Source organism: Charadrius vociferus, unplaced genomic scaffold (genome assembly GCF_000708025.1).
Source record: "Charadrius vociferus isolate BGI_N301 unplaced genomic scaffold, ASM70802v2 scaffold217, whole genome shotgun sequence".
NCBI classification, from domain to species: domain Eukaryota; kingdom Metazoa; phylum Chordata; class Aves; order Charadriiformes; family Charadriidae; genus Charadrius; species Charadrius vociferus.
Window position 1 is genome coordinate 3806383 of NW_009649190.1, and position 15417 is coordinate 3821799.

Genomic DNA, 15417 nt, shown 5'->3' on the forward strand with positions numbered 1-15417 from the left:
GGGTATGGGAGGGGGACACTCAGTGGGACCTGGGACCCGGGGTTTACTGGTGTGAGGGGGAAGCCGCGCACCGCAACGTAGCGGGTGCAGGTTGATGACAGGCCGCACGTCCTGGTTCGGCTCTGGGTTTGCCGTTGGTTTGTGGTGTTTTATGCCATAACGCAGTCATAAAGAAGGGCTTTCTTGGAGTGGGGAGAGCTGTGCCGTGGCTGGGCTGATTCAGAAGAGAAGAGTGTGGAGAATCACATGTGAACCTTTTTTTTTTTTTTTTTGTGCAAATAAAACAAACCGCGTTTTTCTGATAGTGATTTGGGTGATGGCTTGGTGGAGTTCATTTACATCTGCTAATCGTTGCAGGTGTGTGAGAGCTCAAAGGTTCTTAAAAGTAATTAAACCACATTAAAAATAAAGACCGTACCACTCGCAGTCACATACTTCTTTATAGATAAATATTTACAACTTGGTTTAGGTGCTTGCTATTGATTTTGGAGGTATCTGACACACACCTCTGAAAAATCCTCATCTGAGGAGTTCAACACTTAAGAATGTCTGAAAGGGAAGAAAATTGCTGGAAATGGTAACTGCCAAGTGTCCTATTGGAGGCTCCCAAGTATGAGCCATGTTCCTCAATGTGCCTGTGGTGCAAAGAAGTTTGAGAGCATCCTTTGTATCAGTGGTGTTATGTGTATGGTTTTATACGATGTCTGTGTTGGAAGCTGTTCAAATGTGGAATCTTACTTGCTGTGCTTTTTTCATTGATCTCTTGATTCAGCAGGTAGACAAACATGGGTGCCTACAAGTACATCCAGGAGCTATGGAGGAAAAAGCAGTCGGATGTGATGCGATTCCTCCTCCGTGTCCGCTGTTGGCAGTATCGCCAGCTGTCTGCCTTGCACCGAGCTCCCCGGCCCACCAGACCAGACAAAGCTCGCAGGCTGGGATATAAGGCCAAGCAAGGTAATGAGATGTAGGGGTGAAATCTATGTGCTTTGTGATGGAGTGACCCGAGTTTTATGTCACCTTCCTTCCTTCCTTAAGTGGTAGTAGAATTAACAATATCTGAACTTAAATATTTCCCGAGAACCTGAAGTGTCCTGCTTGAAATGAACTTAATATTATAAATGTGTTGAATCGGTAGCAGTGCTCACAGCCCAAAAACTTACTTCATGTAATTTTGAACTCGTGCCTTCTGTGGCCGTTTTGGCAGATGGAGATCACGTGGGCTTTCCCTGTAATTCTTGTTCTTGTGCTGTGTTACTACTGCAGAGTTGACCAATGCTTTTAGTATTCTGGGTTGGGGGGGGGTCATTTCTCCGCCCAGATTTTATCGTGCATTACTTTGACTGTATACATCTGCTTGAGTAAGCAAGATGACGTAGTTTGTGCTGTCATTAGAAAACAGTTACTGGTGAGTGAAAGAAACTCAGGGAAAGTGGCCATCCATCTGCAACTTGAGCAAATCCTTGAAACAATATGTTTGTTCACTATGAAAATACAAAGCTAAGAGTCTATGCTTCTGTTACTGTTTGTGAAGTTTGTTTAATTTACTAATTTTTCAGTGATCACATTTCAGCAGTGTTCATGGATGGCTTGCACTTCAGTGCTTTATAAATGCTACTATCAGAATATGGGATTTTAGTTTTGAGGTGGTTGTTTTATTGAGTGTTTCAGGCTGGGAGTTTTTTCATGTTACAACATAGCTTTAGCTGTTCTTAGTGTATTTGGAACTGCACAGTGGAAAAGTGCCATAAACTCTGGTTTGAAAGTGAAAAATAATCATGACAGGACATCACTTCCCGTACTCAGTTGTAATGGAAATAACAAAAGCATCTTGTGCTAGCCACCTCCTGTTGTAGGGGTTGGTGAAGATCGGTATAGTGGCGTAATTTTCATGTGAACCTTTTGGGGTTGGAAATGCAGTATGAGCGTCAAACTTGCCTCGCTGTGATTTGCACTTGCTACACTACAGAATTCTTCTAGTTCCTAAGTCACCATTTCTTTTAGGTTACATTATCTACCGTGTCCGTGTTCGCCGTGGTGGTCGTAAACGCCCAGTCCCGAAAGGCGCAACCTATGGTAAACCTGTGCATCATGGTGTTAACCAGCTGAAGTTTGCCCGGAGTCTTCAGTCTGTAGCAGAGGTGACTATTTTGGTTATGGCTTAGAAATGTGGCAGTAGGAATAAGAACGTCCATCTTAGTCTGTAAAAGTCAAAGATACTCAGAGACAAAAAACACCCCAAACAACCATTTTGGTAATGTGTTGGGGGTAAAAGACCGAATGTCTTGAAAAGCTGTATTGAGACAAATAAAAAAACTATTCAGACTTTACAAATGGAGCCTGGGGAAAGTACTGCTTCGATGGTTTATTGGAAGTTCATAGTGTATACTTATTTCTAAAATGTGCCACAATATTTGTAATGAAAAATAGACATACAACTAGTGTAAACCCCAGTAAAATACAGGGTTAGGCGTGAGAAATAAAATTCAAACATGCTAAGGTGCCTGACTTCACTCATCACTAAATCCCACCTCTGCTTCCCCTGCCATTTTGCATGTGTTACCAGCTTTAGGGAAGGGTCCTTTCACAAAGGACAGATGAGTTCCTGTCTTAAAGCCTGTAGCACCCGTCCGTGTAGGAGTGCCACGCAGTGTACTTAGCTGTATCACAGGATCTGAAAACAGTTTGCCAGAGACCTTCTGGTTCCCTCTAAAAAACTTTGGTACCTCACAATCACAAAGATTGGTGGTTAACTTTTTTATAGGTGGGATGTCATTACCTGCTGAAATACTCAAAATGGAAACTTTTATTCGATGAGATCTTTAAGTTTCATAATGTCACAGTAGTGTTGAAGAGATGTAGCTCTCACCTTTAGAAAAAAAATCATTCAGTGGGTGAGAATTAATACTGGTCTGAACTCTCAAAAAAGACATTGTGAAAGAATGGAGACTGCTCATTGCCTTTCCATCTTGAAGTAGAAGACTTTTTTGTTCCCAGGACTTCAAAAAATACTTTTAAAGTTACTTCAAGTTGGATATAGTGGGCTTTTTTTAAAAGAAAAGAAAAAAAGTAAATGGGACATGCTAATTTAAAAGAAACACAGGTGATGAGTTCCAGTTAAAAATGCAATTCTGTGCATGCACTGCTTTCAGTACTCATGGCGTGCTCTTCATATACACTATTCCCAGATAACCGATGGCTAATCACATGCTCACTTGTGGTTACAGCTCATGGAAGAGGTTATTTGCCCTCAGTTTCAGTTCAGAATTTTCTGACTCTGACTTGCGCTTTCCTGGAAGGCTTAGGTTTTTCAGATAGAAATATAGAAATGTAAAACCTCAATTGTAGCTACCATCGCCACATAGAAGCTGGTAGAGGGTGGTTGGCGTTTTAGTGTTTAATATACATGTTGCTCTCATGCTATAATAAAACAAGGACTTCAGAGAATTTTATTACATATGCAGAAAATGGTCAAGTGGTGGTCAGTGGAAGACTGTAGTAATAGGTTGGGATCGCATTGGGATAGAAGATGGGTGGGCTCCATTGGTTCATACTTTTCCCATGGTGATGATAAAGTCCTAAGATTAAACACACTTTTAGTGTTTTAAATAAGGAACGTTCTTGACAGGAGAGGCAGATGGAATTGCATAATTGATATTTTCTGCTTTGTTTTGTTTTCTAAACTAAGACTGCTTCTTGCCAACCACAAGTGAGGATAGGAATAGCACGCACTAATATACCAAGAGTGGAATAAAGACTTGTTACATCAGCTGTTTCTTTTCTCCTATCAGTACGGGTGTATTCTCTACAGAAATGTGTTTCTCCCGTGTAGCTTTGGATGTGCAAATTGATCGATCTTTCATAACTTCCCACAAAGGTTGTTCCATGGCCCCAAGTGAAATTGTGCTTTGTATGTTCATCCTCATGTTAAAGCTATTTTTATCTCTGTGTGTTTATTTATTGGGTGCTTCTGTGTACGAAGTAGTTCTTTCTTTTGTCAACAAGGCACCTTCCTCCTTTCATTCTTTTAAAACTTGTTTCATGTAGGAATCCAAAGAGCCCTTTTTTTTTTTTAATGCAGCATTCCTTTCAGCTACTACTTTTTCTTGCATCTTTGCAACTCGAAGGGGAACAGTTCTTTTAGGAAGAGAAGGTCTCTCGGGGAAAATTGAAATTTCTAGCACCCACAAAATTTTAGGTTTGAGTTACTCATATCTGTCTGCATGAAGAATGCCCTACATCCATGATTTTACAGTCTTTTGCATTTATTTTTTTTCCTCTAGGAACGTGCTGGCCGTCACTGTGGGGCTCTGAGAGTCTTGAACTCGTATTGGGTGGGTGAAGATTCCACTTACAAGTTTTTCGAAGTGATCCTGATTGATCCCTTCCATAAGACCATCAGGCGCAATCCTGATACCCAATGGATCACCAAGCCCGTTCACAAGCACAGAGAGATGCGTGGGCTGACATCGGCTGGGCGGAAGAGTCGTGGTCTTGGCAAGGGCCACAAATTCCACCACACCATTGGTGGCTCACGTCGTGCTGCCTGGAGAAGGCGCAATACCCTGCAGCTGCACCGTTACCGTTAATTCTTGTAAATGTAACGATCTAATAAAGCTGATCTGGGTTGTTGAATTTGAAAAGTGCTTCTGCTGCTTCTTGGTTTATATGGAGAAGCGTAGAATTCTCCAGGAGTTCAGTTGTTTCCATATTTTGAAAGGTTTTTGAAAATGTAATTTGATATTTGTGAAGATTATAGGCCCCGAGCATAGAGTTCTGTGGTGGGTTTCACTTTTGATAAGACTGAAAAGACATGTGCAGTGTGAATTGAAAGCTTAACGGCTACTCCATGTTCTTTTTTCTGTTGGTCCGAGTATACTTCCTCACTGTCTGTAGGTCGGGGTCTCTGTCCTGTGCTTAGACTCAAGGCCAGCTTTGATCTTGTGCAATGAGATGTAAACTGAAAGCGCTAGTTTATTTTTTATAGGTGATTAAATACTAATGGCAATTTTATTTTTCAAGTTCTGTTTGTTTGTGTGTCTTCAGTGTGAAACCAGCTCTCGAGCCTGTTACCTGCAAACATAGGCAAAAGCAACTAAACGCAGAATAGAAAGGTAGGACTTGCTCTGTTCATTAAAGTGCACAGTATTTTAAACATGGACACTTCACAAAGAACTATGCGATGTTTTAGGTTGAATAATAAACTACTGACTGTAGAGTAGGCATTATTTTCTTTGTGTGAGATTCCAGGCTGTTCATTTCACATTTTGCAGTGGAGATAGTCTTTCTTTGATCTGCCTTTTGATACCAGAACAGACAACATTTCTCTGGAGTTCAAGAGCTGCATTCTGGTTTACTCTGCATGGTTGAGTGGTAGAAATAATCACATTTAGATGACAGACAGTTATAATCATAGATGAATGTATTTTAGGCTACATTTTGTGCAATTGCAGTGTGACCTTTCAGCATGAAGTCAGCTTGCCTGTAAAGCTGAGAGGAGAATAACTGCAAAAATTAGCTGTGTGACTGTCCTGGCTTCCACAGGTTTCGTACCACGTCCATGGAGTAGTGAGAGGAAGAGGGATGGATAGAAGACCAAGAAGTTGTGTCTTCCTGAGGCTTCAACTTGGGGTGTGGAAAGATTTTAAAAAAAAAAAAAAAAAAAGTGCTGGGACTGAAATGTCCAAGATCTGCCCTTCAACTGAGAACTTGGTTTATTTTGCTCTTTGATTTAAGTTCTTACAGGATGATGGTAGTCTGAAGAAGAGACTTCTTGGCAGTGAGTTCTTCAAGCCAGGAAGAACAGTTCAAAGCAGCAGTCCTTTCGTGACGTGTTTGTTTGGCTCAAGAAAAAGTTCAGAAGGCATCTTCTGTTAAAAAGTGCAATCTGCTCCCCTAAAGAAGGCAGATTATTTTTTTTTTTTTTTAACCTTTCCTGTGGAGTAGCGCTAGTATTCTTGAAAGCAGCTCCCGTGATGGTATAGGACAGGAGGTGGATGTTCCTAGGAGCAGATTTGCTGAATGAGGCGTCCCCCTGAGCATGGAGGGGGTTACTGTAGAGAGGGGGCTGATCCTTCCCTTTTGTTGATTTAAGGGCTTAAGGTGGTGCCAGTATAGCCAATGTGTCCATTTTGGTTTGGGTTTTTGTGTGTGTTTTTTTTTTTTTTTTAAGTTAACAACTTCGATGATAACTGGAGGAGGGCTTGTGAAGCTGTTTTAGGACCCTCACCATGGATGGGGGAAAGCGACTGGGCAGTCAGCACTGATGCTGTGTTTCTTGCCAGGGTTCCAAATTTCTAGTGCGTGGGGGGATGTTTCCAGTGAGACTGCCTGAGGTTTCCCCTCGTGGTCCTGTAGCTTTTTGATCTTTAAAATAAGGGAGGAAAATACTATCCCCTCCAAAGTTTATTGAAAGCTACTGATGGAAGTGTATGTAAGAGGGCATGGTGTTTATCACACTAGGTAAGGAATTTGAAGCAGATGGTACCATCTTCAGTACAGGGAGCTCTGGGTACGTACGGCTCATCCCAAGTCTTCGGAAAATCAGGTTGCCTGAGCAATCTCTCTCACACTAGAGGCGTCTTATGCTCTGTTAAACAATGTTTTGGGTTGGAAGGAGGGGAAATTACAGTGCGATATTTGTCTGAAGAGGAAAGGCAGATTATAAAAATCTGTATTTAAAAAAGGCAAAACATCGAGGAATTTTTGTTTGGGGCTATTAGCTTGGGAAACTGGGCTTAGAGAGAGGTTATATGATCTCTGCCTTTGCTACTTGATTTTTGGAACCTGTTGTGCAAGTTCAACAGAGTTTGCACGTCTGTGTTCCTTCGGAGTTTGGTGAAAATCAGTCATCTGAGACAATAGTCCTAGTGACAGGCTGTTGAGTTCAACCACTCTTACACACCGAGACTCTGCCTGGAACAGAGATACTAGGCTGTGGCTGAAGGGGGGACGGGGGGAGGGAAGAGGGAGCATCAGGAATTTCACTGGTGAAATTTATTAAGTCACAAAGGAATCCAATAATCAGTTTCCAAGCCGTCTACTTGGCTCTGCTTGCAGGACTGCTTATTTCTCGGTCCGGACAGACGTGTTTTGGGATATAATTAAAAGAGCTGTCTGGATTCTAGGCGAGACAAAAATGAGCTTCACAGTTAAACTGCAGAGAAATGGGGCTGTGCAGTACCAGCCTATTTCAGCCTGATACCGGGTGCTGTTGAAAATAGTCGACTGAACTTCTGTTAGGCTGGATTTCACTTTTGTCTAAGCCACCTAGATTAATCGCTGAGCCTTTGGTAGAAGGTGAGAGCTGGGCGAGTAATTCAGCCCCTGTTAGAAACTAATTCTGTCCTGCGGAGTGGTGGGATGTGTATAAACAGATTGTGTGATTTAGCATGTTCTTTAAATAAGCAAGTAGTAAACTCCCTTCCATGTAGCTAATAGAAATGCTCATTACTTGGCAACACGAGCTAAGTTGAAAAGTGCAGGCTCGCTAATCAACAGCGAGTGTAATTGTTTCCTTGCATTGTCTCCAAAGCATTGGGAGTCTCTGCGAGGCAGCTGTGCGCTGCTGTGCGAGAGATGCCGACGTGCTGCCTGCGGTGGGCGCGGATGCTGATGGAGGGAGAGGCTGGCTCCTTCCTTGCAGCAGAAGGTCATTGAATGTCACTGGTGATTTTGTGGGGGTCTTAGGATGAAGTAATTAGCGATGGAGGAGAGTAATAGCTCGACTTGCTCACTTATCTCTGTCCTTGTAATGCAGCAGTTGCTCGCTAGCCTTGACCCAGCGAGAAAAGTGACTGCATGTGAACGGTCCCATCCAGCTAATGAATTTAAAAGCTAGACTAAAAATGGAGCCTGATTCCTACTCTTTTATCAACTCTCTTTCCAAGATGGGGAAAAAACACCGTCTTTTTTGCCCTTGTACAGCTCTCGTTTCTTTTGCAGCACACCCAGGTCTAGTTCTGAGAGTATCAAGACAAAATAGCCAGAGTGATGGAAACACTGCTGCAGCCACAAAAAAAAAAAAAAAAAAAAAAAAAAAAGGCAATTTGGATTTGAATTGGACACTTTTCTGGGGCTTTGAGCAAGCACCGACTTCTCAATCCAATCCTTTGCAAGTAATTGCTTGAAATGTAAGGCTGTATGAAAGGATGGAGAGCCTGTGGGCTGTTCTTCTCTTCATGTGTCAAGGTTCTGAATCAGCCTCAATTTAATAATAGCAGACGGAGTGTTTAGGTTGCAAAGTCTCGCTCCCTAAAGTTAGGAAGTGTCTGAGCCACACTGCTTACGCAACCTCTAATTCGGTGGCTATCCTGCTCTTACCTACCATGCCAGAAGAGACCTCTGGCAGAGACGGGAGTGGAACCCAGTTCTCCCGGGCCCCTTGTCACTGCCTGAAATTTGAGAAAGCATATTTTTCTTCGCTATCAAATGATGTTCAATGATATCCTATAATTAAAGGCTCTTATGTAATGAAGATGGCATTTAATCTCATTAAATACTGTCAGCTCTCCATCATTCAGGGAAATGGAGAGCTGGGGTATCCTGGAGAACAGGGAGCTCAGCGGGAGCAGATGAGTGATTAAATTAAGCCTGACTCTGTCCAGATCGATGCTGGCTGGGATTGCGCTCTCAGATGGAAGGTAGCCCCCTTCCAAGCTTGCTCGGGTCTTCCCGCGTTGCCTTCCTGCTACCAGGCTTTAGAAAAGCCCTTGCTAGTTAATATGTAGGACCCTTGCTGGCTCCTTAGGGGTTGTGCAGCCTGCATCTTGTTGGGAAAAGGCTGTGGGAGCATACCTCTGGGCCCAAGCTGTCCGCCCATGTGCAAGTCATTAAGTTCCCTTGGAAACACAAGAATCAAGAGGCATGTTGAAGGAAAAAAAAGAAAAGAAGGAAAAAAAAAAAGGAAAAAAAAAAAGAAGAGGACAAGTCAGCGGAACTTCCAGCTGGGCTTGTCGGTACCCCGGTGCTTCCCGGTGCAGAGGAGGCTGCAGCTAGCCAGGGACCAGCAGGGCTCCGCAGCCAAGTTCGCGCGGTGCAGTCCCTGCGGTATAAAGCTGGCTGGACCCAAGTCTCCTCAGCACAGAAGTAGCTGTCTCTGGTGTCAATCTGCAGCCCCAAGAGACCAGGCAGGGGCTGCACTTCACCAAACCCAGGGCAGAAGAAGGTTTCTCGGTTGGTGCTGCGAAAGGCACTACTTCCAACGCTGGTGCTCTCCATCTCCCCGGCCCCATCACCAGGCGGTGTGTCAATAGCCAGAAGAGCAGGCGGAAACCAAGACCCTATTATGCTCTGCGTTGTGTTCACACGTGTAACGAAAATGAGTCGCCGTCCCCGGAGAGCTCATACACCAAGTGGAGGAAGTAGCTCATTAGTCCGGTGTTCACTCATTCACTTATTCATACATTTTTTTTCCTCCAGCATTGTTTTTCTGTGACTAACCAGCAATTATTTGAACCCTTTCCTTGTACGAGAATCGTGGCCCTTCAACTCATCGGCTGTTACGATCCCCCTGCCTCTCTCACAGGTTTCATGATTAGTCAGTTGAGTTTAGATAGCGAGTTACGCAACTTTTCTGAATAATGTGTTTTGAGCTTTGTGTTTTCAGTTCATTCAGATCTCCATATAAAAATGATGTCTTATAAGCTATGTCGTTTGCAACTATTTGGATAGCAGTTTTGTCAACGTACGGTTAAACAATGCCATAGTAAAGCTTTTAAGTAAAATAGAAAATTTCATATTATTTTCCTTTTGTTTACAAGTTATTGCTACAGGTGTTGATGGCAAACATCTGCTTACGATCTTTTTTACAGAAAAAGACACAAAGTAAGATTCAGCTCCACAATAAAAATCAAAGGCAGATATAAAGCAGTTAATATTTACAAATTTAGGAAGAGGAGGAAATAAAAGGAACTTTATTTTTTGTATAGAATTGTACATATATTATGCGAAATACATGATTCAATTGATTCTTTGGAATCTGGAGAATCTAGTTCCCAATCTTAATGTAGGTGGGTTTATTTCTGATAGGTGCCTGGTTGCCCATTCTTAACAGACACAGCTTAAAAACCAGTACAAACTGACAGCGAGATACCAAGTTTTTCATGTTAACGCCAATGGTTTGTACCGGGAAGATGATTGCTGCCCCTTATGTGTGATACACAATTTAGATTATGCTTGCTGCTTGGGTTTTGGATCCTGCTTTACCCAAACAGCAATTTTTAAAGCAACAGTTATACCTTATCCATGGGAAACAAAAAATGAATTAATTACTCTGATGGGTTACACTGGAAACCCAGTTCTTAGACTTACAATTTCTGTTGCCGAGAAGGAAAAAAGGAGAAAACTGTGAACAACTGAATCACTGTTCTGACTGCTGAGGCTAAATGAAAAACTCTGCTATAGTTATTGTTTTCATTGGCTAGTTTAATAAAAATACAAGAATCATAAAACTATGGAAAACATATGGCATACATGAGTTCTATTTTCTCCAGTGATAGTCCCATCCATTTAGGGCTGAAAACTTTAAAATACCTCTCTAATAAACGATCTTGCCTTCTAGTAGGTGGCATTCTGGCAACATTCTTAAGTTTTAATTTATTTTAAGAAAAAGAATTTTAAAATAAGGAAATAGGAGATGTGTTTTTTGAGCCTGCATAATTATTTTAGCCAAATTACGCCTGTGTGGAAATGAACTACACAACTGGATTTTTTTTCCAGATCATAATGAATGCTGAAACTTGATGTTTTTTGCACATTTTTGCAAATTGTCCTAAAATCCTATTACTTGCATTGCCATCTGAATATTGAATTGTATGGTCCTTTCGGAGGTACTTTGTAACAGCAGTAAAGGCTGAAGCAATTTTGTCATCCGCAGAGGAGGGGGACGGAGAACTGGGGAAGCGATTACCTTCCATCTCTTCCCCCACTTTGGCCCCTGAAGTGGCAACCCTGGACCAGCTCTTTTCGGCACCTACCAGCCAACCCAACCGGACCCATCTCGTTTCTCCTGGGTTTAGTACAGCCCTGTGCAACAGGCTACTGCTTGCTGCTGACTCAGCTCTTTTTGTTGTTATTGTTGTTCAATAGGGGTGAGATTGCCAAAGTTGCCGTTGTTTGGGTTTGTTAAAGAAAAAAAAAAAAAGAGTTTCTCAGCTCTGAGTGCCAACACTGCTGTCAGAAGAGCTGACTCCAGCCGTCTGTCAGGTATGGCAAAAAGGAGAACAGGTAGGAGAGCAGGAGGTCTAAGCTGGCCGGCTCTGAGACGGGAGACTTCATAATTCCAAGATAGACCCAGTGTCATGCGTCCTGCTGAGATCTGTGACCCAGGACCGTATTAAGACTTGGCATTGCCTCAAAGCAGGGGGGGATGGGGACAGGGACACCAAATAAACAAAAAAAAGTGTGAACTAATCAAGCCCCTGGCTCAGGTGACCAGAGCGGGGATATGGCATTTGGCAGTGCCTGACCTCCTGCCACTCACATGGCTGTGCAGAAGTCTACGCACAATGTCTACTTCTACAGTCTTTTCTCAGTGGTGCCCATTGATAGGACGAGGGGTAATGGGCACAAGCTTGAACGTAGGAAGTTCCATCTTAACATGAGGAGGTACTTCTTTACTTTGAGGGTAGTGGAGCACTGGCACAGGCTGCCCAGAGAGGTGGTGGAGTCTCCCACTCTGGAGACATTCAAAACCCGCCTGGACGCCATCCTGTGCAACCTGTTGTAGGTGACCCTGCTCTGGCAGGGAGGTTGGACTAGATGATCTCCAGAGGTCCCTTCCAACCCTGACCATTCTGTGATTCTGTGATTCTGACAGGGGCCAATGATGGGCGTTTGTAGAAAGGCTGGTGAGCACGGAACAAGTCCAGACCCACACATAGCAGCTCAGGTTCTCTGAAGAGCCAGGTAAGGATTTCTTCGCACCGTGGTGGCCCTTGGAGCATCCTGCTCGGTAACTGCAGCGGGACCCGCGTGCCAAGAGCCGCCCAGGCCAACCGCAAGCTGCGACATCCAGAGCCGGCTGGGAACTCCCACGGGGCTTCTGGCTCAGCAGGAGCGCGGGCTGGATCCGCACGCGGGATGGCATCCCAAGGCAGATAAAGAGAAAATGATTGCCTTGACTCACAGGTGCCGCCTGTAATTTGAAATGGGAAGTGGAAATATAACCTGTTTTGATGGTCTGCTCCTGGAAGCTCACCTAACCAGAGACTTTCCAGATGACTCAGAGCAAGACGGCTGTCTGCCGAGAACTGCTGTATCAAGGATTTGGCAGGATTATATAACATGCGGTTGTCCTTCACCGCCGGTAACGTGCCTTCTCCGCTAGATTTATGCTTACAATTGACCAGCTTTGAGGAACTGCAGTAAAACAAAATGGCAAGTGCCTGGAGGGATTTTTGGGGTGCAGCTGAGCTCCTGCCCGGAACAGACCTATTATTTGTTTCTGGACATTGTCCCACAGTTGTTTGGGAAGAGATAATAAAAATTCACTGCTAGCCTTATGATGGCACCCGTTGCTTTGCAGTGGTGCCATATAAGTTGTGTTTAGCATGGCGTATCTCACTCTCTTTAGTCAAAGCACTGGAACTAGTGGTGGAGAATGTGCCTGTTTCTTCACCGTTAAAATGCCTAAGGTTCAGAGAGTGAGTAAACTCTTTGCTTTCTGGGAGCTGGAGCACAACAGGCTTCTTTTGTGTGTGTGAATTTTGTTATGTCTCTTTCAGTGCCCCTCCTGGAAAAAAGTTTGTACTGGATTAAGCGCTGGTGAAAATTGTCAAGTGTTTGTAGCTGGAGGTTAAGAAGATCCTTTCTATCCTCAAAAGAAGCATTTGCATTTTCCCAGTTCAGGAAAAAAGGAAAAAAACAAACCCAACAGAAGAAACAGGAAAGCTCCTTTTTGTTAATGTCTAATGTGTTGTTTGGTATCGCCTTTTGGAGAAGATAATTGATTGTGGCAAGGGAGTTCCAAGAGTATTTTCATTCCTAGGAGCTGTGTTTGAGACCCTCGCTGGGAATTGCATGTATTCGCTGATGTTCATGTAACAATAGATGTAGTGACCATGATGATTTTATTAAAACTGTAAGTGCCTCACCAGGAGGTTTTGGTGGATTGCCCACCATCACCAGAAGGAATGAGAGAATTTGCTTCATTCCTTCTTATTCGTAATGGTTTAGAGCAGAAAACTCTGACTTACTGTAGAGAGCCAGTTTTGCCACGCGTGAAGCTGGTAGCTGGATCTGGCTAAATGTGTGTCTGCCTTTATTCACGAGGCTGATAATATCCAGCTCTGTTTCCGTCCCATCAAATACAAACGGTGCCTTAATAGGAATAGCGTTGTGTCAGGAGTAATCTGGGCAAGTCGCTGAGGCATAACACAGACAGGCCCAAGATTCAGGGCCGCCAGCGAGATCAGTATTTTCACCGCTTGTACAAGTGCCAAAACTACAAGTGTAGATTAGTTTGGATCCGCAGCAACATCGATATCCAGAGAGATCCCACAAACATATTTCTAAGACCCTACAAACATAATTTGGATCTTGTACTGGTGGTACAGGATTATAACCCTTTTGCTTTCAATGGAGTTATTCCAGATTTATCAGGAATCAGAGTTATTTTAAGAAGCATCGTGTATTTGCAAAATAGTTTGAATACCTCAGGTTTGTTTCTAGTAAGCTTTCGCTCTTACTACCAATGCCTTGCACAGGATTTTATGAGAGAAACTACATTTGTTTTAGCAGTTAAGTTTTTATAGCTGGAAGCAATTTTCTTTAGTGTAACATTTCAGAAGCCCTTTATGGCTAGCGATATTTCACCGAATGCCTGAAGATTGAGACCTACTGCATGACTTTATCATGTATAAAGCTTATTATCTGACATAATTTGGTGCATAGCAGGCTTATTTATTTAAAAGGTCACGCAATCATATTTCACCACTGGTAATGGCATTTTTATCCATTTAATAGGTTTATCCTAAAGCATATTTATTCCTAATGCATTTTATTCTGAACCAGTTAATAACTTTAACTCTTCAGGCTCTCAGCAGAATAGAGAAGCCGGCATTTCGGAACAAGAATTTGACCAGTTGGACCTAATCCACGAGGACACAAGGTCGGATACGGTGTTCCATGCATCATCTCCTGATACAACTCAGCACCCTGAAGCATTAGGCCTTAAATCATCTTTTGACCTCCAAGTTAGCCAGGGTGAGACAACGGCTGGGAAATAAACACTGCGCTATAGAGAGCTGCTGAAAGTCTGAAGCTGTCCTGGCCCTTAAACTGCCAGCTATCCTTTGGGGTGTTACGGGTAATAATTCTTGGGGCAAATAATATGTTTTGGTTTATTACCCAGAGAAAGTTTACTGATTTAAATATAGTTACCTTTGTTTTGCTCGGGTGTAAAAATGCAGTCCTCTCTCTTGGGGCCAATGCGCAAGAGCCAATGGCACCTGTAATGAAAGGCTGTTCATTTTCTACAATCTTGGGCTGTTTATGGCCCAGATGTGGGTGGCATTTGCCTCTGTTCATGACTGGGCTGAGTTTTCTTTGGAATTTTCCTTGTAAAATATGCCAATAATCACAATAAGCTTGTGCTGCTCCAGAGGAGAGAAGCAAGGGTGATACGCAAAACCTTGCAGGAGCTGTGGGTGACATTTCTGACCTTGTGTCCCCTCCACATGACCTGCAGAGTTTTCCCGAGATGAGAAGAAGGCATCATTTGCATCTCTGCTCTGACCAGTATTGAGCTCCAAGGATTAACATAGTTTACAAAGAGAAAAAGTAAACGGGATTTATGTTTTGGTGGCCTGGAGGGTTCAGAAGGGAAATGGTGGAGCCAGGCTACGTGACTTCTGAAGCAATGGTTTTGATCCGGTGGCAGCAGTGCTGCCACACTGGGGATGTCCTGGCCAGCACCATACTCGTGTCATGCAATGCCAATGTGATTGCTACCAGCTTAGGTAACTTCCTAGTGAGCGTCGATGCTTTGAAATAAGATGCTCTGCAGGACACAGTGATATAGGAGACTTTGACAAAGGCGGAAGAAAATCCAGTCCTAGAAGGATGATTATTACAAAAGACACCAGAAGGAGAAATGCAGTTGCCTCTGGAGAGGACTGGGTGGTGGGGAGAAGGTACTGGCGAGTGTCAGGGCTCCTCTAAGCGGCAGGCAGCAGTTTTCTGCTGACTGTGGGCCTTCAATACAATACCGTTGATGTTGTCTCTGAGACAGCACAACGTGTCGTTAGAAATCACCTGCAGTTAAATCACACAAGGCTCGGTGTTTCAGTGAAAGTAAAGGGTAGATCTTTGCACATCCTTTGCACAATCTATTCTGCTTCTCTCCCCCAAATCATGATTGGCCCAATAAATATTCTCATCTTTGTTTCATTAGCTGATGATTTTATTTCTAGGTAA

General features: G+C 43.3%; 1 protein-coding gene across 2 annotated transcripts; it reads left to right on the forward strand.

The window, feature by feature from the left end:
• The first annotated feature begins 767 nt into the window (after positions 1–767).
• Positions 768–4955, forward strand: RPL15 (ribosomal protein L15). 2 transcript variants are annotated; one of them, XM_009888937.1, is made up of 4 exons: positions 768–957; positions 2005–2141; positions 4284–4629; positions 4897–4955. In XM_009888937.1, exons 1-3 carry the CDS (start codon positions 786–788, stop codon positions 4587–4589), a joined length of 615 nt encoding a protein of 204 aa, XP_009887239.1. In that variant the 5' UTR covers positions 768–785; the 3' UTR covers positions 4590–4629; positions 4897–4955. The 2 variants fall into 2 exon arrangements, with proteins under 2 accessions (XP_009887239.1, XP_009887238.1); XM_009888936.1 differs by lacking the exon at positions 4897–4955 and having other exon boundaries at positions 4284–4638.
• The last annotated feature ends 10462 nt before the right edge of the window (positions 4956–15417 follow it).

What these genes read in the sequence shown, in the direction of transcription:
- RPL15 (XM_009888937.1), top strand. Translation starts at nt 786, where the DNA reads ATGGGTGCCTACAAGTACATCCAGGAGCTATGGAGGAAAAAGCAGTCG. An exon ending in GGGATATAAGGCCAAGCAAG is followed by an intron (nt 958 to 2,004) that starts GTAATGAGATGT and finishes CATTTCTTTTAG; the next exon opens with GTTACATTATCTACCGTGTC. An exon ending in GTCTTCAGTCTGTAGCAGAG is followed by an intron (nt 2,142 to 4,283) that starts GTGACTATTTTG and finishes TTTTTCCTCTAG; the next exon opens with GAACGTGCTGGCCGTCACTG.